The sequence below is a fragment of the Barbatula barbatula genome, assembly GCF_947034865.1.
Source record: "Barbatula barbatula genome assembly, chromosome: 7".
Lineage (NCBI taxonomy): Eukaryota > Metazoa > Chordata > Actinopteri > Cypriniformes > Nemacheilidae > Barbatula > Barbatula barbatula.
This window is the reverse complement of record NC_136770.1, coordinates 12,022,455-12,044,683: the sequence shown is the minus strand read 5'-3', so window position 1 is coordinate 12,044,683 and position 22,229 is coordinate 12,022,455. Positions and strand designations below refer to the sequence as shown.

Below are 22,229 nucleotides of genomic sequence, written 5' to 3'. Positions count from 1 at the left end.
CACGACTGCCAGAACATTCTCTCCCCTTTCTTTCCTTACTGTGCTTCCAGCCCCTCTCTTTATACTCTTTTTTTTGTCCGAGCACGTGCTTCAATGAATCGCTAATCATTGGCTTCAGCTGGCGCTCATTATGGTCGAGAGCCAGGATGTGTAAACCCAGAGCCGGCCCGGTGTCACACCGGCATTTCTTCCCCTTAGCAACGAGTCGAAATCTTTTTGGTTCCTGGTTTGTTCACCCGGTGACAGCAGCTTCTGTCCAATACAACATGACACCAACCGATTAAGCAAAAATACTGTTCACCCTCGCCAACCGATTAAGCGAAAATACTGTTCACCCCCGCGTGCAGCATGACAGCTCCGACGTTAGCGTCGTCCTTCAGGATCGCAGGTACCTGCTCAGAGACATCAAGAACTGGAGCACCAGGAAAACAATGAGTGTGCACCTTACCTTTAGTGGAGAAAGCATGTACGTTCCGGAACTTACCAAACGTTGAATTAATTTTGACCACATGTCTTCTCATCAGGAGGCCAAAATTCTCTGTCTCCAGACACGCCAGCCCAAACACTGGGAGCAAAAAGCCCCACAACCCAAACTCTAAATAAAAAAACACTTCTTAAACCAGAGAGAGAGAGAGAGAGAGGGAGAGAGAGAGAGGACAAGTAAAGTTACACAGAGAAAAACACATTTTATTTGGCACCTAAGCAATGGATATTTGTCTTCTGAGGTCACTTGCTCAGAATTAATTGATTTGTCTGCTGTTAGGTGTCACTAGTGAGCAATGCTTAAAGAAGCTTCGGGTAATGAACATTTTGATGAAGCAATAGACTGCGAAGTCTCAGTGGTTCAGGAGGCTTCATTTTGTCATCACTAGTGCAGACTCACGAGGAGAGTACTTAAGCCGCCGGGGAAGTGATGCCAAGATGTCCGAGAGCAGGGGAGACTGCGGGGTGCCAACGAGAGGCTATACGAGGGCAGAGAAAGAGAGTAGTACTTTATTAATTTTACTAATAGATATACCGATCACAGTCAAAAATAAAATTATGATGCTTGCATATTTCTCATATCATTTTAACCCATCTAATATGGCTCCAAATTTCTGCTGAAAATTAAAATTATTACCTCCCTCTACAAATTAATTAATTACTTAATAACTATTCATGGGTGGCATTTTATATTTTAGCTGATTTTTATTCTTGCTTCTGTAAAAATAGAAGTTTTGCTTTAGTTTATTATCTAGTCTAGTCTAGTCCAGTCTGCTATTTGTTATTTGTCAAGTTTCTTGTTGTTTTACCCCCTTGTGGGTTTTGTTTTCCCTGTTGTTGTTTAAAAAGTGTTTGCTGCCGTCAATCTGTCTGCGCCTAGGTTCTGTTGCCTGCAATTCATGATAGAATGAACAACCAGCAAGAACCCAGCAGATACAGATGCTCTTTGCCAGAAGAATGCCAATGTGCAGGCCTTTTCCCTGGGATACCTGGCTGCAGTGGGATAATTACAGTTATTTTTAATGGCTGCCTCAACGATCCCCTCAAGCCCAGTGAAATGAAGATGCTGAGGCCCGTGGGCGTCTTCGAGATGGTGAGATACGCCATGAACCGTGATGAGCCCCTGACCTCAGCCAAGGTCCGATCACCTGTTCCCATGTCCTCTATTCTGGAGGATTGTTTCCTGGTGTAACGGAGGCCAGCAACATTTACATTTACTCCAAAGCAACTTACAAGTAGTTTATTTTACAGTGGCACATTACTGCAGAGCAATCAGTGGTAAGGTGACTTCAGTAATGACCTGCTGGCACTGAGATTCGAACCGGCAACCTTCTGATCACAAGCCCTACAATCTTACCTGTATATCTTACCTTCAGATCTTACCCTACTATCTTACATCCGTATATTGCTGCATCCACTCACATACATAACGTTTTTTAAATATTACCTGTAGGAAATATACAAAATATCTTCTATGAATATGATCTTTACTTGATATCCTAATATTTTTGGCATAAAAGAAAAATCAAAATTTTACCCTTACATATTTTGTCCCAGGTCACATTTGTCACGTCACAAGTATTTATCAACATTCTTTATTTAGCAACATTATTTGTAATGACCATTTGGCATGTATGGTAGTTGAAAAATGTCCGAGAATTTTCAAAAGGGATAGTCCAGACAAAAATGAAAATTCTGTTATTAATAACTCACCCTCTAACTGTTCCAAACCTGTATTTCTTTGTTCGGTTGAACACAAAGAAAGATATTTGAAAGAATGTTAGCAACTGATTGTTCCGATAGCATCCTTTAAGTACCATAGTAGAAAAAAGTGGTTCTGTTAAAGAAAAAATAAGATATTTTGAGGAATTTAGGAAAGCAACATTGCTTACATTCTTCCAAATATATATCTTTGTGTTTAATTGAACAAAGAAATTGAAACAGCACGAGGGTAATTAGTAACTTTTTCATTTTAGGGTTAACTATCCCTTTATGCCATTATTTTTTATTTAAAAGAAATACCAGGTACTGGTATCATATGCTAGTTGTCAGTTAGTTATTTGATGGAGGGAGTGGCCTTGCTGCAGTTATTAAGTGAGCTGCACATTTGGCCTTTTTTCCATGTATAAGTCTGTGTTGCCATCTGGTGTTCATTTGCGTTATTGTGTGGTAGTTTAGAAAGTAAGGGAAGTGATAAATTATAATATTCACATGAATTACTACGATGGTGATTGACAGTTATGATGTTTTGCTTACAATTATGAAGCATTTTCTCATCAATCTATCCATATGTATTGATCTTTAATAAGGATGTTTGGATATGGGGTGGCTTGATGATAGATGTGTAGATATATGTCTGTTATAGATGTACAAACAATATCCACCCTTAGTAGACAGAATAATATTGAGTTATTTGTCTTGAAACTCTATTTTTGTTGTTACAACTAACCTTCTCTTTCTGTTACAAAGGACCCCACCCATGGGGTAAGTTTTAACGTTTGCACTTCTTTCGCTTGTGTTCATTTGTAAGAGATGTGCATGTTGCTTGTGTAAAAATCGAATTAATCAAACTTAAATATTTTTTTAGTTATTTAGCTACAACCAAAAAGTGTTACCCCGCTCTCCCCTACCAAATAAAAATATAACCAAAAGTACGTCTATGGATTTTAAACCTCATTTGTTCATCCTAACAGACAAACTGAATATATGTATATATATATATATATATATATATATATATATATATAAGTAGAAATAAAGATATAGAGCTTAAAAAACACGTACAATCAGAGAGCCTATAGGACAAAAAAAGAACACTTGCGCAATTTGTAGCCTACTGTATTTTGAACACTTTTTTTCATATTAAATCCATTCATTTATTGTTGTTTTGTTTTGTTTGTTTGTTATGTTTCATTAGTTCAATGACTAATTTGCAAAAAACTCCTCAGTTGTTTAAGCTGAGGTCACGAGTCAGGGGTATCTATGGCAACAGGTTGCGCTTCTCTCCTAGACCCGCCCTACAACAACAGTCGCCAGCTGTTAAGGTCTCCTTCGACTCTTTGCGTTCAACTGTCATCATGCATTGCTTAAAATGTTTTTAATCAGTTTGATTTGTGGCAGAAGCTGAGGTAAGTTTAGTGTCCAAAATCTTGCGAAAAAAAAACTTCGGTTCTGAACTTCGGTTTACTCAGATAGCGTGACTGCTGAAACAACCGTTGACACGAAATAAAAATCGAAAGATTTTCAAACGGCTAACAATACCTTAACGTACCTTACTGAGCGTGAAACTTTATACCGTTATAGTGGAAGATGTGTTATGTTATAGCTACATTGTAGAATACTGCTAAATACTTATACCAAAGCTACTTGTAGCCTATATTGTAAATCCACTTTATAGGTGTATGCATAACAAGAATCTTGTCTGACAAATTAGCGTGTTTTAACAGCAAAATGCTTATCAAAAGGAAATATTTTCTTTCATAACGTAGGCTATACTGTTAGAAGATCTCCGTCTATTTAAAACTGTTAACACATCTAACAATAGCTATACTGCGGCTTAAAACAGGCGTGGTATTGGTTGTCTAGAAACAAGTGGAGTGAAATGCTATTATCCCGTATTGTGTGTTAGTTTGAGGAACGATACAGTTCAGAATGCTGAAAGACAGTTTACTGTTTACATGTGGCAAAAGAAATGACATAGATTCTGAAAATAACAATATTGATCCTTACAATTTCTGTTGAACAGTCAGGGTCTGGCTGTGTGTGTGTTTGACGGTTATTATCACACACATCAATTTTAAATGGCAAACACTTATTTACATTTAGAATATGATATCTGTCCTCTAAGTGTAGTTAAGTGCACACTATAGTGAGTTAACGTCAGTTTTATCAACAGCCTGAGAAACAAATATAAACAGATGGCAGCGCAAGCTATTTTGGATAAATTACTCTTGCCCCTTGGTCCGTTCACGATCGCGTTCCAGGTTAATTCGTGGTGCCGACAGCATAACATTTAAACGTTTGGTGGAAGTCAGCCTATTGTGGATGTCTCTGCATATCTTATGTCTTACATATACAGTATGTCACTTAATTACATCTACAATTATCAGTACAATCAATTCTCTATTTCTGTCTTTCTTTACACAGCCATCATTTAGGAATCAATTTGTCCATTCATATTTTTATCCTACAACTTTCACCATGCTTGGGCAGTTCTCGGTTGTTGAGCCCTGTTCTGCTCTTCCCACCACGACATCTTGGAACCCCACGCACAAACTTCAGTCTTTCCACTTTCGCTCACGCACTGAACCTTTAGACTGGAGGCGTCTCGCTGCCCTTGATGTGGATCGAGTTGCACGGGAGATGGATGTCGGAGTGCTTCAGGATTTCATTACGGCAGTAACTTACTGTGCTGTGGAGGGTGAGCGGTGTCCAAACTGCTCTGGGCCTGCTGACCCTTCTTTGATCAAACTGGTCCGCATGTCTCAGTTGAGCACTGAATACCTTCTGCACTGCCAGGACTTCCTGAGTGCACAACTGTCAGGATTGGAGGAGCGTCTACAGGGGGCAGTCTCTTTGGCCCAGCAGGAAGAAAAACAACGAGTAGAACTGGAGAAAAAAATGCAGGGAAATAAGCTGGAGCTGCGGCGTAGAAAGAAGATGATTGCCACTCAACAACTCCTCCTACAGGCCAGCGCTAATAATTATCACAAGGTGGTTTTAAAAACAGACCAGCTAAGTATATCTTGACCTTATCGTATATTTTATTTGTAAAGCCCTACATTTTTTAGGAGTAAAAAGTCTGTTTTAATAATCTTTACATTTTTCTTTGTGACAGTGCCAGTGCTGTGAAAAATCATTTGTCAATTACTCCTACCTACAAGCACATGTTCAGCGACGACATCCTGAAATCACAAATGCAGGTTGGTGGGAAAATGTGTGTTCATGTAATATCTTGTGAAAATCCTGTTACAGAAAACTGAAGAGGCATTCACACATGCAGTTATTTAATTTTTGCAAATTGTACTGTTGTATAATTTTTCACTTTTCTACTGTAGGTTGCCCTTTCATAAGTTGTGGGCGCTGCACAAGTGGTGGAAAATTTGTGTGCAACGGCTCTTATCACTTATCATTTTAACTTTCGGAACTGCATACACATTGCCGAGAAAACAGTTTCACTTACCGTGTGCGGTTCATGTCCAGGGTCATCGCTGATTCATCTATCAGTTTCAAACGATCTCCAAATCCAGCGTTATATCCACCGTTTATATAACAGTCATCACCCAAATGCAGCAAACAAACAACACAGATGAACTTTGCGAACATACTGCTCTCTCTCTCTCTCTCTCTCTCTCTCTCCTGCACACAAGTGAAAGTGACTTGTGCACATACTCCTTCTCCCGCTCTCCATGGTTGATTCGTGGGCATTCCGCCTGCTTTTTTCCTGGATAATTGTCCAATAAGGGACTAAAAAAAGTTGTGATGTAAAGATTTTTCATGTTCAACCTGTACGAACACTGATGAAGTGTATCGAGCACAGAAATACTACGTCCTGCGTCCAACTCGTTTTTTTACAAGTTTACTATGTCAAGCATGAGAAGCAAATTTAACACTGTTAAGAAGTCAGAATGCATAAAACACTGTTGCATGGCCACTTTGAATAAAAAATAACTGCTTGTTTGTGTGTTTTTCAGAAAGGCAAAAGAAGACGCAGGTGGAACAGATGGAAGATGGGATAGAAGAACTGAAGGAAAGACTGAGAGTAACACAGATGCAGCTACAGGCAGAGAGAGAAACAGACTGTTTGAGGCGTCAGCAGGTGTGTTTGTGTTTAAGTCAAGATCCAGCACCACATGTAGTTTATACTGGACAGACCTCAATAAAACATTTACACATTACAAGGGAATAGCAATCATGACATGAAGACTCTGGGTCTAGCATTTAGTGCTCCACTCCACATGGGGGCCTTCATGTTAAGGTTTCATATTTATATATCCGACAACAAGTAACAGTGTCAGGTTTTTAGAAACACTGTTTTTTCCTAACCCTAACCAGGGCGTAAGCATTAGACGTTGTTTTTCTGGTGGAAGGTTTAAGGCTTTACATCAAGTGGCTTCTCCCTTTACAGAGTAGTAAGTTAGACGCTAAGAGAGAGAGGTGACCCCTGCTCCGGGAAAGCGAGACCTTGCGCTCACGGGGCAGTATTACTGCTTACATATTCCTACTAAATGAAGGTTTAGGTATATCCAAAAATACTTTGTCTGTATGCACCTCTACTGAACAAAAGTAAAAAAAATTTTTGAAAAAGTTGCTAATTTAGCAACACTGTAGAGAAAAATTAGAAATGAATGGGAAACATGCATCATCAAGAAGCTGGAGCCGTGGGGGGGGCTCACAAACATCATCAACACCTCCCTCCACATCATCAAGTGCCTCCGGCACTTTTCCATCCACATTCAAACAGGCCCATGTCAGGCGGGGCCGGTGGCGTGAGTGATAGTTGCAATCAGCTGTGCGCGCACCGGTCCCGCATATCTTACAGAGGAGATCGGGACCTTAAAAGGACGACCGGCAGGACTGATGACGAGAGAGGGCCGGGCCGAGACATTTGTTAAGTTTATGTTTTAAGGTCTTTACTTCCGTGTTTATTTTTGTTTAAAGTTTGTTGAATGTTCGCCGGTTCCCACCTCCCTCCTTCCCTACGTCTATGAACTTCATTACACCCACATTGGACCCTGTTACTACCGAAAGTTACAGACCTGTCTCTCTCCTCCCTTGTATTGCGAAAACTCTTGAAAGTGCAGTTTTCAACAAAGTTTCGTCATACTAATCCCAGAACAATCTACTGGATGACAAGCAGTCTGGCTTCAAAACAAACCACTCCACTGAGACTGCACTGCTCTCGGTCACAGAAGCACTGCGGCTAGCCAAGGCGGAATCCAAATCCTTGGTCCCGATTCTGCTAGACCTATCTGCAGCATTTGACATGGTCAATCACCAGATACTGCTAGCAACCCTGTCATCCTTAGGAATCTCAGGCTCCCCTCTCCGCTGGTTCCAATCCTACCTCTTCGGCAGATCATTCAAGATCACTCCCTCTGAATCAGCCGGGAACCTCATATTTGATGAACAGCTGATCACATTGCAAAGACAATACGATCCTGTTATTTTCATTATTCAACATTCAAAAGGTTAGACCCTACTTCACTGAGCATGCGGCACAACTCCTTGTCCAGGCCCTGGTAATCTCAAGGTTGGACTACTGCAATGCTCTCCTTACTGGTCTTTCTGCAAAGGCTATCAAACCACTTCAGCTGGTTCAAAACGCAGCAGCACGCCTCGTCTTCCAGCAGCCCAAAAGGGCTCATGTGACACCCCTTTTCATCTCTCTCCACTAACTACCGGCTGAAGCCCGTATCAGATTCAAGTCACTGATGTTTGCCTACTTGACTATCACTGGATATGCACCGGCATACTTTCACACCCTACTACACTCCTACACCCCATCAAGAACAAAGCAAATGAGCGTCGCCTTGAAATGCCTTCTCATAAGGGCATTAAATCGCTTTAACGCTCATTCTCCTTCACAACATTCTTTCCAACACGGTCCGGTCAACGACATCGCTCACAACCTTCAAAAATCTACTTAAAAACCACCTTTTCTGTGACAGTTGTGACCCAGATTCTGACAGTTTGTAAGATCATTTGTCATTTAATTATTGTAATAAATCAACATTACTGTATGATCAAAAAACGCTGCTTCTAAGTTTAAATTCTAAAAGGCGTTTTCAACACTCTCTCCTGCCCAGCCGGTACCCAGACCAACGAGCTAGCGATCCAGCCGGTGACCCAATCTGCTGTCCAGCCACGAGAGAGCGCTGCCCAGCCATCGGAGAGCGCTGCCCAGCTGTCAGAGAGCACTGCCCAGCCATCAGAGAGCGCTGCCCAGCCGCCAGGGAGCACTGCTCAGCCTGTCCCGTCGACACCCAGTCCTTTCCAGTAGACACCCCGTCCAGTCGACATCACGTCCTGTCCCGCCAACACCCAGTCCTGCCCAGCCGGTGACTCAGCCGGCCTTCCAGCTGGTTTCCCGAGCACCCCCCCCCCCCGGGCTAAGACTCCCCCACCAAGTCCCAATACCTTTGGACTTCCCCCATGAACTTTGTTGTTCCCCCACCCCCTCCCATGTGTATTATTTTTGTTGTGTCACCCCAACCCTTTTATTTTTATGGTCTGCTTGCCCTTTTTATTGGTTATTATGTTTAATTGGATGTTGTCTGTTTCCCAGCTTGTCTTGTCACGTTAGTCTGCCCCTTGGCCAACGCCTTGGGGGCGTTCATTAACCTCAGCACAAAAGATGGTGTTAAATGGTCACAGATATTAAAAATAAACAAGAGATAAACATACAAAAATACTCTGAAAACATTACAGGAGCCCTTTAATGACCCAAAATTAGACTTTTTTAAATGAAACCTATCAAACAGTGATGAAATTGATGAAATTGATAAACTCTTAACAGTGCTTTTATTATTTAATATAATTCTCAATATGCTGATAATGTGCTTTTCTGTTTGGTTGTATATACAGTATCATATTAATACTTTTAAGTTCAAGTTGTCTTTGGTTGATTATACATTAGTTATTGACAGTGGTGGTTCTACATTGAATTGCACCCCGGGCGAGACCACCTTTGAGCGCCCAACCCCCCCAGCTTAATCACCTCATTCGCGCGAATCGCACCGCAAGTAGGTCATCGCGTCTTTGCATTGACTTAACATGTAAATCAGCGGCCCAGAGTTTTTTTTAATGCTCGTGCGGGGTGCCGCCCCCCATGTGACATGAAAAAATTCCGCTCCGGGCGACTGCCCGGTTCGCCCGTGCCTAAAACTGCTACTGGTTATTGAGTAATGAAATGAGTTCAATTACTGTAATCCATTTAATTAATTATAGTGTACTATCTCTACATATACTGTACATCTATACATTTTATTTATGTCAGGAGCAAGAGGAGCAGCGCAGAAGAGAACAGTTAGAGAAGGATGCACTGAAAAGATGGAAAGAGGAGGAGAGAAGACAATTTGAGCAGGAAATTGAGGAGCTCAAGCTGATTTTTATCAAGGAGTCAAAAGACATGGCAAGCAAGAGCTCATCCATAGAGGCTGTGAGTATTAGCAAGCTCTCATACCATCATGAATAGATGGCGACAGATGTTCTGGTGTTGAATGCAAGTACTTAGAGTAGATTATAATAAAAAAATACAACCAATATCCAATCAAACACTGATATTTCGGTTTTGAATGAATATAACTAACAGGTAAAGCTACAAATGTTTTGTTTGTGCCACATCATGATTAGATGCGTGGAAATGTCCCCGCAGTACATTCACGAAAGTGGCGAAAGTTAACAGCATAAACAATGATTATAAGTTAATGCCGTGAGCTTTGCAAACTTTTAAGAATTAAGCGTTTAGTCAGTTGTGATGACAACTGACAACTTTACAATTGTAACAAGGAAGAAGAAAGAAGACGGGGTCGGCTGGACTGTTACAGGCTTTATTCTCTTTACCACACTGGTAGAAACACAGCTCTCTCTCCCGCTGTAGACCTCGCTGAACCCTGCCCCCCTTTCCACACATATTATATTTTGCAAAAAAGGTGGATTATTTACAAGATCATTTTAATCAGGTGGTTTTAATGGATACACTTTATACACCACTGCTCAGGGTGTATGTGTGTTGAGGCGGATGGACTCAGCATGGGCTGCCAGATGACCTTGTAATAATGCGACACATCCAGGTCTGATCAACCTGCAGTGGGCTCCCTTAGCTGAGGGTGACTTGTGATAAAGGGCCGAAACACCCAATGAGGCTGTGGGAACCATACAAAAGGCATTATCAGCTACACCTCACCAAAAGGCCTCTTTCACCCAGGATGTGATGATAGTGGGATCAGATACACAACTCATGTGATGTCTCTCTGATTATAGCAAGGAAAGGTAAGTATTTACTTCTATAATCATTTATCCCCCAAACAGAGAGGATGCCTACCTAGTGAAACATCAGACCTCCTTTCCTATATTCATATTCTTGACTGCTCCCTCTGTCATGCATAAGGCACAAGGAGCGACACAGGCGAGAGAGGAAAGAGAGGAAAAAAGAAAAAAAATCCTTGTCCGGTTCCCAGACACATTGTTGGCCCTCAGCCAGCCGAGAAGCTCTTCCTTGCGGTGGCATGCGATGGTACTGGATGCTTGGTGGACGGCTCGATCCTCCTCCATCCACCGGCGATGGCTCCTCCAGCTGAGGGCAGCCGGCAGTGAGTCCCCCGTTCCCTGTTCCTCCCCTTAATGGCGGACAGCAGCAGGCTCTGGTGAACGGCGGTGAATCCTCTGCTTCCTCTCAGACGGCAGCCACCCCACCTTGACCCAGGAGCATGGCAGCGAGGTGTCAGTCCCATCCGAATACTGCCTTCAGCACCACCGCCTCCGGCAGCCACCCGCGGATTCCCTCGTGCGTACTGCCCGAATTCTTCAGCATTGTGATCACCCTCGGCAGCGAGGGCTCTCCGACAGGTCTCTCCTACCTCTCGGGTTTCGGCCCCAATGTAAGGGAATTTTATTTATATAGTATATATTAAATATGTGTCTTTAATCTAGAGTTAAATTGGGCGAGTGTGTCTGATCCTCGATTAGTGTCGGGAAGGCTATTGCAGAGTTTAGGTGCTACGTATGAGAAAGCTCAACCCCCTTTGATGGATTTAGTTATTCTAGGTGTTATCAAAAGTCCTGAGTTTTGAGATCTTGTTTTGTGATAGGTTGTAATGTGATAGAAGCTCTGTTAGGTAGGTAGGGGATAAACCGTTAAAGGCTTTATAAGTGATTAAAAGTAGTTAAAATAACTTTAAGCAGGTCGTTTGTAATTTTAACGATCGCTGTTTCATTTCTATGATGTGCAATAACATGACAGGACCAAAATAACATGACAGGACCAAAACTAACTACACTTAAATTAACTTTTGACATGAACTACAAATAACTAAACTAGAGTACAAGACACAAGAACTTACCACACAAACCAGTAAGAACAATTATTGCCTCTCTCCACATTAAACATGAGGTTCTGTCATGGCCGGCAGACAAGAACACGATAACCGGCAGACACGAACAGGAGAGCCGGCAGACACGAACAGCCATGCACCGGGCTGGAATGGCCGCATGCACCTGGCGGAAATCCCCGGCTCCGCCAGGCGGGAATGCCTGGCTCCGCCGTGCCGGAATGCCCAGCTCCACCGGGCAGAAATGCCCGGCTGCACCGACCTGGAATCCCCGGCTGCACCGACCTGGAAATGCCTGGCTGCACCAACCTGGAATGCCCGGCTGGGGATCTTTTGCGGCCAACAGGATTCCGGCGGCTTCGACCCTGTAGGGAAGACGCGAGCCTAAGCGCAAAATTGTAACCATCCAGTGGGTTTGGCAGGGCGCCCCAGAGCTTTGGCAAAGATGAGAGGCACCTGCCCTCGGCCACCACAGACGGAGGCCTTGTATCTCTAATGGTGAGAAGCCGTCCAGTACCATAGGGCCACTGGGGAAGCGCTGTTCCTTGAAGGGGGATATGCGCTACGGAGACCACTTCCCACCGCAGGGAGGAATATAGTGGAGACACCAACATGGTCTCGCCCGCAGGGGAGAACTCATGGGTGGTAAGCGCGGACCAAGGTACCGCTAGGTGGATTTCCACCTGGAGGAGGTCATGGGTCACCACGAGGGGGACCATCTCATGAGGAAAACGTGGACCAGGGGATTAGGATGCGACGGCAGAGAGGCGTGATGCCGATACGCCTGCTGCCTGTGTGCCATGCTCTCCAGGGAACTCATCTCTGTAGCCAGTGCTGGAGCGGTCTCATGTGCATCAACCCGAGGGGGACCACCCCCGCCGAGGATGCCATGCCAGGAGCCTCTGAAATAATTTCAGGGGGAGCGCTAGTTGCTGTCTGAGAAGGCTCAAACAGTTCAGCACTGACTGTGCGCGCTCTAGGGTGAGTCGTGCCGTCATGGAGAAAGAGTTGAGTTCTATACCGAGAAAAAAGGGAGCTCTGCGCCCGGGAGAGCTAGCTCTTCCCTCGGTTGACCAGTAATCCCAATCGGTCGAGGTGCCGGGTGTACACAACAGATCTCGCGAGTGTGCCAATATAAGCCAGTCGTCGAGAAATTTGAGTACCCGCACACCGCTCTCCCTGAGGGGAGCGAGGGCGGCTTCCACGACCTTCGTAAAGGCCTGTGGAGACAGGCCTAATGGGAGGACCCTGTACTGATATGCCCGTCCCTCGAAAGCAAACCGTAGGAACGGCCGATGACGAGGGAGAATCGAGACATGAAAGTATGCGTCCTTCAGGTCGATGGCTACAAACCAATCCTGACATCTGCCAGACGTCAAGATGCGCCTCTGCGTGAGCATCCTGAATGGCAGCTTCTGCAGGTGCTTGATCAGGGTACACAGATTGAGAATAGGGCCCAACCCTCCGCCTTTCTTGGGGACGACAAAGTACAGGCTGTAAAACCCGCTGGACATCTCGGCCGGGGGACGGGCAATCTCGGCTCGTAGTACAGGAGCATCTCTGCCTCTGATGAGGTGAAGAGGATGCCCCGAAACCTGGGCGGAGGCCTGGCGAATTGGATCGCATAGCCGAGACGGACCGTATTCTGTAGCCACCGTGATGGCTTGGAAAGTGCTACCCAAGCACCCAAAGACCGAAACAGGGGGACTAGAGGTACGATCAGCTTCATCGCCCCCGCGGGGGAATGGTTCGACAGCCAGCAGTGCCGGTCCCCCTGCTGCTGATGAGACGGCGGACCTTTCCTTGACGTCTTCCTCCGGGGGGCCGCCTCAAGAGGGGGTGCCAGAACCGAGGACGACGACAAAGGTGGCCAGGGCTGTTTAGGAGCAGATCCCGAATGGGACCTTCAACACGGGCCGGCCCACGGCGGGGCTCACCAAACAGCCCACCCTGCGAGATGGGAGCATCGAGAAAGCGGACCCTCTCGGCGTCCCACATCTGGGCAAGGTTGAGCCAGAGGTGCCTCTCCTGGACCACCATCGTGGACATCGTCCGATCCAGGGCCCGCGCCACCACCTTACTCGCCCGGAGGGCGAGGTCGGTGGCGGCGCAGAGTTCCTGCATTACCTTTGGGTCGGTCTCCCCTCGTGTAACTCTTTCACTGATGGACCTGCAGGACGGCCATGGTATAAAGAGCGGCGGCAGCATGGTCCGTGGCACTGCAAGCTCCCGACACCGGAGTGCCGAGAACCCACAAGCCGCGGACGGGAGTCTAGATCGGCCCCCCAGGTGGCCGGCGTCTGTAGCACAAGTGCACAGCGACGGCACGCGCCACCCGGGGTACATCGACGTAGCCCCTAGCTACCCCCCCATCGAGGGAAGAGAAAGTGACAGAGTCAGTTTGACGGAAAATGCGCAGAAAATGGGGCATTCCCAGTCTTACCGAGCTCCTCATGCACCTCGGGGACAAAAAGGCACCGCCGCGCCCCGCCCCGATGACCAATCGTCCAGCCGCGAGCGCCGCGTGGACGGTGCTTCGTGTCCGAGTACGTGGGAAAGGAGCAAGACGGCAAAGTGCCGTCTTTTGGGGAGTGGCCAGACGAGCGAGGCGGGGCATGAACGGTCCGCGAGCCAGTGGCTTTATATGTAGGATTTATCCACAACGCCTGCGTCAGCGTGTTGGACCCCCAAGCACGCGAGGCAGACATCGTGTCCCTCCCCCTCCTCAATGAGTGTGTTGCACCCGTGAGATCAGCAAGACATGCTGCGCTGTAGAAATTTCCTCTTTTAGAGAGGAAAACACCTCCGGAACTGCTGAGACGCCAGGGGAAGTCACTGATGAGTGACAGTCCGCTGCACCACGTCGAGAAATCAGCTCTTTTAGAAGGATTGTCATCAGATGCGAAGGCTCCGAAGAACAAAAGGTGAATGAATGCAGCACGCCGTCTCCCTTTTATACCCGGATATCCGGGGGCGGAGTCCGGCATGCAAATTTCATTGGCCAATTTCATTGGCCTTTTCAAAATAGTCAGAAGATAATAGGTTCTCAAGTCAAACCCCATCTGTCGGTTCGACACAACATCGAGAGATCGACAGAAAGGGAACAAGAAACAAACACTACTCACATGGGAGCAAAAACTGGATAACACAGACTAACTAAATTAACATGAGGGACTAAACTAAAACACAGCAACTCTACAGGGAAGTTTCAGGGAAGGCGTGTTGAACAGCACCACCAGCTCCTCCTCCCCGAAGACGCCTTGTTCGGCAATGTCAAGGAACCTCTCCACGTACTCGTCCACAGTCTCACTTTCCTGGCGAAGGCTGCAGAGGCGATGGCCCAGACTTGATCGGTGTCCATGCTGCCGCTGGGTTCTGTTGTGGCTCGTTCGTTCTGTCATGAACGTGGATGAAGAACCCAAGCGCAGGCAGACACATGGATGAAGGGGTTAACAAAGTTTATTCACAATAAACACAAAACAAAAACCCACGAGGGAGTAAAACAAGACAAGATAAATAATTGTAACGATCAAGACACAGACTAACTAGGCTGGGAAAAAATAAAACACTAAGGACAAGACTAGACTAACTCACGAAAACACGAGGTAACAAGAACTAGAGACATGATGCAAGGATAATCCATGAAAGGTTTCAGACTAGGAAAGCATACAACATACACATACAATGAATAAACAAAAACCCACAATGGGGGAAAAAAACAAGGACCACGACTAACTAAAAACAAGAAACAAACACTACTCACGTGGGAGCAAAAACAGGCGAACACAGACTAACTAAATTGACATTAGGGACTTAACTAAAACACAGCAACTCTACAGGGAAGTTTCAGGGAAAACCAACACACAATAGTAAGGCAGGCAAGGCAAACAATCAACACGAGGCACAAGGTACACTAAATGCAACGAACAAGCACAGGACCATGAACACGAGGATGTTTTAAAGGGAGACAGACAAAGGATAATTAACAAGGGTCAGGTGCGGGTACTGAAACACTCAGGGAAGTTTAACGACGAAACGAGATGGCGGGAATAAAGAAACGGACTGGAGAGAGAGCATAGAAAGCCGATCGAGCCAACATCCCTCTCACATAAAACATAAGACTTTGTCATGAATCTGCCTCAAGACCAAGAATAGACATGACATGAAGGCAGACTCATGACAAATAATGTCAGGGAAATGCAGGGGGAAGAACCCAAGTGCAGGCAGCAGTGAAGGGGTTAACAAAATTAATTAATTATACAAAACAAAGACCCACAATGGGGATAATAACAAAACACGAACAGGAAACACTTCCAAAACAAATCACTTCCCACAAGGGGAAACGGCCAAGGCAAGTTAAGTCAAGGAAAATACACGGCAAAGGAAACAAGCAAGGTACTTTGCACAACGAACGAGCACAGAACAATAGACACAAGGGCATTATATGGGAAGACTAGCAATGGAAGATAACAATGGGCAGGTGGGGGTAATGAGACATAGATGGAAAGCTAAACTAGGAATGAGAGGGGCGGGGCAAAAGACGAGACCGGAGAGAACGCAGATTATGTCCTGACTGACAATAATATATTTCTCTCCACACAAAACATGTGGCTCTGTCACGATCCTGCCACTAGACTAGGAAATCAAGACATAAGGAGGCAGAACCATAACAAATATTCGAAAGAAGAACTAGTATGTACCAAATCGTAGTATGTTGAAAATAGTATTGCAAAGATTCCCGGATGGTCTACTACTTCTGGTAAAATTCAAAGTGCAGAATGATGCACACCGATCTGTTTCAGAATACCGGACCGTAAAAGAAAGTGTTTTTTGTGTACCCTTAAAATGTATTTACCCGCAGTCCAGCTTTCTTTGTTTTCTTCTTACCTCACCAGCCTGAGCGAGCGAGCGATCGATCGAAGGCACTGCCGGAAAGAAATGCACTGTTTTTCTCTGTCAATCCCGCTGAGGATATCTCCAGCCCCACTCCCGAATCAGAGACCAGCCATCACCCCACAGCACGGAGCCTCTGCATGAGCCCACCTTAGACGGAGCCTGCTGCGATCAAGGAGCCATCGCTTAAAGAAGCGACAGAGCGATTCATCGCCCCGGAGCCCGAGCTTGATGACACCAAGTGTGTGAGCCGGCAACACCATGTGCTCCCATGGGAGTCCTCATGGCCGTAGAAGGGCTAGAGGAAAGCCCTGCCCACACTCCCGCTGCAGAGTGTGAGCTAATACTGGACTCTGACATACTAGGCTGTGCCAATGGAATGGATGACTGGCTGCTCCCGCCCCCGCTGGTCCCGCCCAGCCCCTCCTCATCTGTGGACTCTGGCTCCACCGCCGTCTTCCGGATCCCTGCCTCTGCCTCGGTAACCGGAGCCGTCTGCTTCACCTTGGCCCTCTGGACCCTCGGTGTCACCTGGGCTCTCCCCCTGCACATCTCCACCATGGGCTCATCCTCCGTCAGTCTGCCCCTTGGGTCATAAGCCCTTCCTCCACCTCCGTCCTCCGGAGACTCCACTGTGTGCCACCGCCCTGGCTCCTCCCACTGTTCTCACCGTACTGGCCTCACGGACCTCTCCCCATTGCCTGCCCCTTGCAAGGCCCCTTGTCCACCTCCTGAACCCCCAACCTCCCTCCTCAGTTGGACCTTATCGGCGCGAGGACATGCCGTTCCGGAGGGGGGTGTTATGTAACAGTTGTCTTCAGCTTGGTTTTGTCTTTTGTGTTCAATATTAGTAATTAGTCCCTCACCTGATTCTGTTCTCCCTGATTATGTTCCCTTGTTATTTAAGCCCTGTGTTTTGCCCCATTCCTTTGTCAGTGTTTCATGTGCTTGTGTGGTTACGCTTGGATTTATTAAAAGTTAATCTTTTAGATTACATTCCTCACCATGTGTATTTAGTCACACAGTGATCTGTTACACGACACTAATATTTCTGAACGCCCAATCACAGAATGAATATTGTTGTGGATGTCAGATAAACGTAAATATAACATATTTTTGTAATGAATAATTTGATAAAAACTTTAATTCAAATAGTATATAATTCACATTATTTGCTTATTTCTATTAAGCCAACTATCCAAGAATAAAAACTTTTAATGCAGTGCATTTTCTTAGGTCTGCACTTCCTGACATCACCAAGTGCGGACTCAGAGGAGGTCCGGAGTGTGCTATTTGGGAAAGGGCCTTTGTGTTTCCAGAAAAGAGTGCCTTATGTATTAAACTTTCAGCCAATGGTCCATGGGCGTCTGAGGCTGAGACTGATCACCATGTAACTAACTAGGTTAAATATTCTAACAGTCTTACGTATTTGTCATTCACCTGTCTCTAGAAACTGCTAGAAATGCAAAACAGAGAGTTTGGTACATTTTCAAAAGTCAGTTTACAAGAACAATGGGATCATGATAAAAAAAAGAGAGAAAACAGAGAACGAAAGCTGAAGGAGAGAATGACCCAGAAGGTGAGAGTTTTTACTGTTTCAATGCTCCTTATTATAAATCATGATCAATACAGTGTTGACTGCATAATTTAATCCCAAAACCTGACCATGACACTTTACCTACAATGCAGTAATTCACAGCTACAAACACTGACACACAATTTTTTATTGAGTTTATTCCAGTAATGAATCTGCTTATGCTAGCTCTTGTTTTGCTTTTTGTGTTCTGTTGTGTTGAGTTAGAATTTATTTGTAACTATTCACATTCTTTTTTATTTTAGGAAAGTGAATGGAGGAAGAAATCACAGGAAGTTCAGAAGAAGTACCAAGAGGATAAAGAAGAAGCAAGTCTTTCTGGTGTTCAACTATTTGTGTAACATGTCTGAATCATGTCAACACATCTATGTTATTTGCTTTGCCACAGCTGCAGAATGAGAACGCCAGACTTCGGAAGGCCCTGTCTGTAAAGAAGAACTCTGGCACCAGTCTGCAGACGCTTCCTCTATCCTCTCAGCTGAAACAGAAAGACAGACTTATAGCATCTCAGGAGGAAATAGTGGGTTATTTACTTCACTCTACTCACTCACTCTCACACACACACAAACACTGAAGTCAGTTATAATTTTGTGGTCTAAATACGTGCTATAAAATCTTAAAAGTAAAGTATTACCACATGCTTGTAATATTTACACACAAATCGCTATAGTGCCGCCCTAAACTCACGTCAGTGGTTAAGTTAAAGAGGCTGCTTAAACAAACAGAGCAGTTTTTAAAACATGAAGGACTAGAATGTTAACACTCTTCAGGAAAGTACCTACTACTGTATATGAGTGGCCTACTCATAGTTTTCTCTGCATATTAAACTGAGATATTGAAAAGTATTTTATCATCCATAAAATCCACATTTTAACAAAGTAGAATATCTTATAGTTATGTTTTTTGATGATGATGATCTCATCAAATTAAAAATACAGCTTTTCTGTTGCTCATTGGTAAGAACATGGCGCTAGCAACACCAAGGTCGTGGGTTTGATCCCAGGGATTGCACCTTCACCGGAAACTAATAGAATAATGCAATTTAAATCGCTTTGGATAAAGGCGTCTGCCAAATGCGTAAATGTCATAATTTACGAATAATTTTCTTATTTGTTGCTTTATCACAGATTAAAAAACTGTCAGTCATGCCAGTCTCAGGTAATAAAAAAGATATCCATATGTACTTAAGCTTGATAACTCAATTCTATGTTTTTAAAGGATATTAAGACTGTGGTTTAACCCTTTAGTGTGGTTAAGTGTCTCCTTTCGATTTGATAGATCCCATAGTTTCGCAGAAGCCCCAAAATACTCCTAAGGACAGAGAAGAGGAAGACGAGCAGAGTATGTGACTCAGTTGTACACCAATCTATAGAAATAGAGATTAACTAATCAGCTACTGAGTAATTCATATTTAAAAGCACCATGATACTGTATGCTCAAGGCACAACTATGCATGGCTTTCAGGCCTCGAAGATTCAGGTGATGCTATTGTAGAGTCACATATTGGAAACCAAGGGTTGGAGAGAGAGTTTCGAACCATCCTAGAAGAATCGCTGGAGGAAAAGCTGGAGAATATGGGACTGCGGAAGGTAGAACACACCGGCACGAGACTAAAGTACATGATATAATGCCAAAGCATGGTTAGAAGCTAAAGTGCAGATTTTTTTGGCAGGGTACCAAGGGCATATCCAAGCAGACGTTTAAGAATTTAAGTGCACTGTTGAGTGGTCAGTGGCTACAGAACTCCAGAGAGCATCCAGATCTACCGAATCTGAGGGACACCCTGGCACATAAGGTCACAAAGCGAGTGAAAGTTCTACAAAAGAAACAGGGGAAAAAAGCAACTAGCACTTTCAGAAAAAGTGAGCAGATCGGTTAACTATGTTCCTAGACTACCTATTAAAGAAAAACCTATGTGCATTTTTATCAAAGCTAGAATTACTTTGATGTATATACAGTATATGTTTATAGGAGGAAAGACAAATTCAACCCCAGTTACGAATATACCTCGATCCAGCAAGGGCTCAAAGCCATCCACTCAGAGGGCCAAGACCCAGCAGTTAGAAACATTTGTTCCGATCCCCACTCCACGCACCAGAGCACCTACTCAGATTCATACTCCACCAACACGCCAAAAAAAGACCAGGTTGTTTTCCCAATTTTTCGAATACAATTGTACTAATGTTGAAGGACCGTGCAGCTTTTATCTAGTATAGTTAATATCATCAGTGCGTGTTCAATGAGTGTGTTTCTCTCTTTAGCACACCACCTTTCAGTTCAGAAGAGGATGAATCAGTTGAGGACAGTGCATATATCACCAGCTCAAGAGGCAAGCCATCCCTATCAGTACGGCTTGTCCAGTCAGGGTCACTGCTAAACCCAAGATCTGAGCCTGATTGGTCAGATAGTGAGCTTTCTGAGGTATCAGACACACCCAAACCCCATACAACACCTAGCCCACATGGTGAGTAAAAATGTATTCATTTAATGAACAGTATTCATTTTTTTCTTTATATACAACAAGACTGCAATGGCACCACATTTAAAGGATTTATTATTTCTGTTGTCCAAACATTGAAAATGGGTTTAGAGAGACAGCTCAGCACACCAACGCCTTTAGGAGGGACTAGAGTTTTGCCACCAGCCTCCAACCTCTCCTCTCGTCCCGCCATTGTAAAACAACAAGCGGTAAACACTGCATGTATTCACAATCAATGTTCATTACAAGACTTGATCAATAACTGATGGACGAATAGCCTGCTGAATATGTTCTACTTGTGTGTACTAGCTGTCTGATGAAGAGAGTGATTTGGAGCTGTCCTCCATAGAAGACCTCCTTGTCCCACCTGCAGGAGAACGCAGAGGAGTTCAGAGGTGGTCGGAAGCTCAGTGATCAGCATGTGGAGCTCTACTCCTAACAAAGCTTTTGTAATGCATTTATTTGTTGATGACAATTTTACAGTTACGGTCTTTGGCAGTCATTCATTTCAAAAGATAATATTCAAAATAATTTAAAATCTATACATACGTTTTTAAAATAAATCTATGCTGTGTTGACACATACACAAAAAAAAATTACTTGTAGAATTTACTGATTTAAACCCTTGTAACAATTTGCATGAATACATTCATTCATTCATTTTCTTCCGCTTATCCGTGGCCGGGTCGAGGGGGCAGCAGTCTAAGCAGAGATGCCCAGACATCCCTCACCCTAGACACTAGACACCTATGGTCATGACCCATAGCTCATGACCATAGGTGAGATTTGGAACGTAGATTGACCGGTAAATTGAGAGCATCCCCTTGCGGCTCAGCTCTTTCTTCACCACGGCAGACCGGTACATCGACCGCATTACTGCAGAAGCTGCACCGATCCGTCTGTCAATCTCCCGTTCCATCCTTCCCTCACTCGTGAACAAGACACCAAGATACTTAAACTCCTCCACTTGAGGCAGGAACTCTCCACCAACCTGAAGTGGGCAAGCCACCCTTTTCCTACTGAGGACCATGGCCTCGGGTTTGGAGGTACTGATTTTTATTCCAGCCGCTTCACACTCGGCTGCAAACCATCCCAGTGCATGCTGAAGGTCCTGGTTTGAAGGGGCCAACACGACAACATCATCCGCAAAGAGCAGAGACGAGATTGTGTGGTCCCCGAACCTGACACCCTCCGGCCCCTGGCTGCGCCTAGAAAATCTGTCCATAAAAATTACGAACAGAACCGGCGACAAAGGGCAGCTCTGCCGGAGTCCAACATCCACTGGGAACAAGTCCGACTTACTGCCGGCAATGCGAACCAAGCTCCTGCTTCGGTCATACAGGGACCTGACAGCCCTTAGCAAAAAACCCTGGACCCCATACTCCCGAAGCACCCGCCACAGGACGCCGCGAGGGACACAGTCAAATGCCTTCTCCAAATCCACAAAACACACGTGGATTGGTTGGGCAAACTCCCATGAACCCTCCAGCACCCTGTAGAGGGTGTAGAGCTGGTCCAGCGTTCCACGGCCCGGACGAAAACCACACTGTTCCTCCTGATTCCGAGGTTCTACTATCGGCCGTATTCTCCTTTCCAGTACTCTGGCATAGACTTTTCCCGGGGAGGCTGAGAAGTGCGATTCCCCCTGTAGTTGGGACACACCCTCCAGTCTCCCTTCTCAAAAAGAGGGACAACCATCCTGGTCTGCCATCCCAGAGGCACTGTCCCC

The 22,229-nt window shown here is 45.0% G+C and overlaps 1 protein-coding gene across 1 annotated transcript; it reads left to right on the top strand.

Moving 5' to 3' along the window:
* Nucleotides 1-4,683: 4,683 nt before the first annotated feature.
* dzip1l (DAZ interacting zinc finger protein 1-like) lies at nucleotides 4,684-21,087 on the top strand (the record flags this gene model as incomplete). Its single annotated transcript, XM_079461021.1, has 15 exons — nucleotides 4,684-5,196; nucleotides 5,321-5,405; nucleotides 6,177-6,301; nucleotides 9,482-9,643; nucleotides 17,878-18,006; nucleotides 18,267-18,329; nucleotides 18,410-18,541; nucleotides 19,149-19,179; nucleotides 19,300-19,362; nucleotides 19,486-19,610; nucleotides 19,694-19,883; nucleotides 19,993-20,167; nucleotides 20,283-20,485; nucleotides 20,612-20,709; nucleotides 20,810-21,087. 15 exons carry the CDS (start codon nucleotides 4,684-4,686, stop codon nucleotides 20,912-20,914), a joined length of 2,199 nt encoding a protein of 732 aa, XP_079317147.1. The 3' UTR covers nucleotides 20,915-21,087.
* Nucleotides 21,088-22,229: the final 1,142 nt, after the last annotated feature.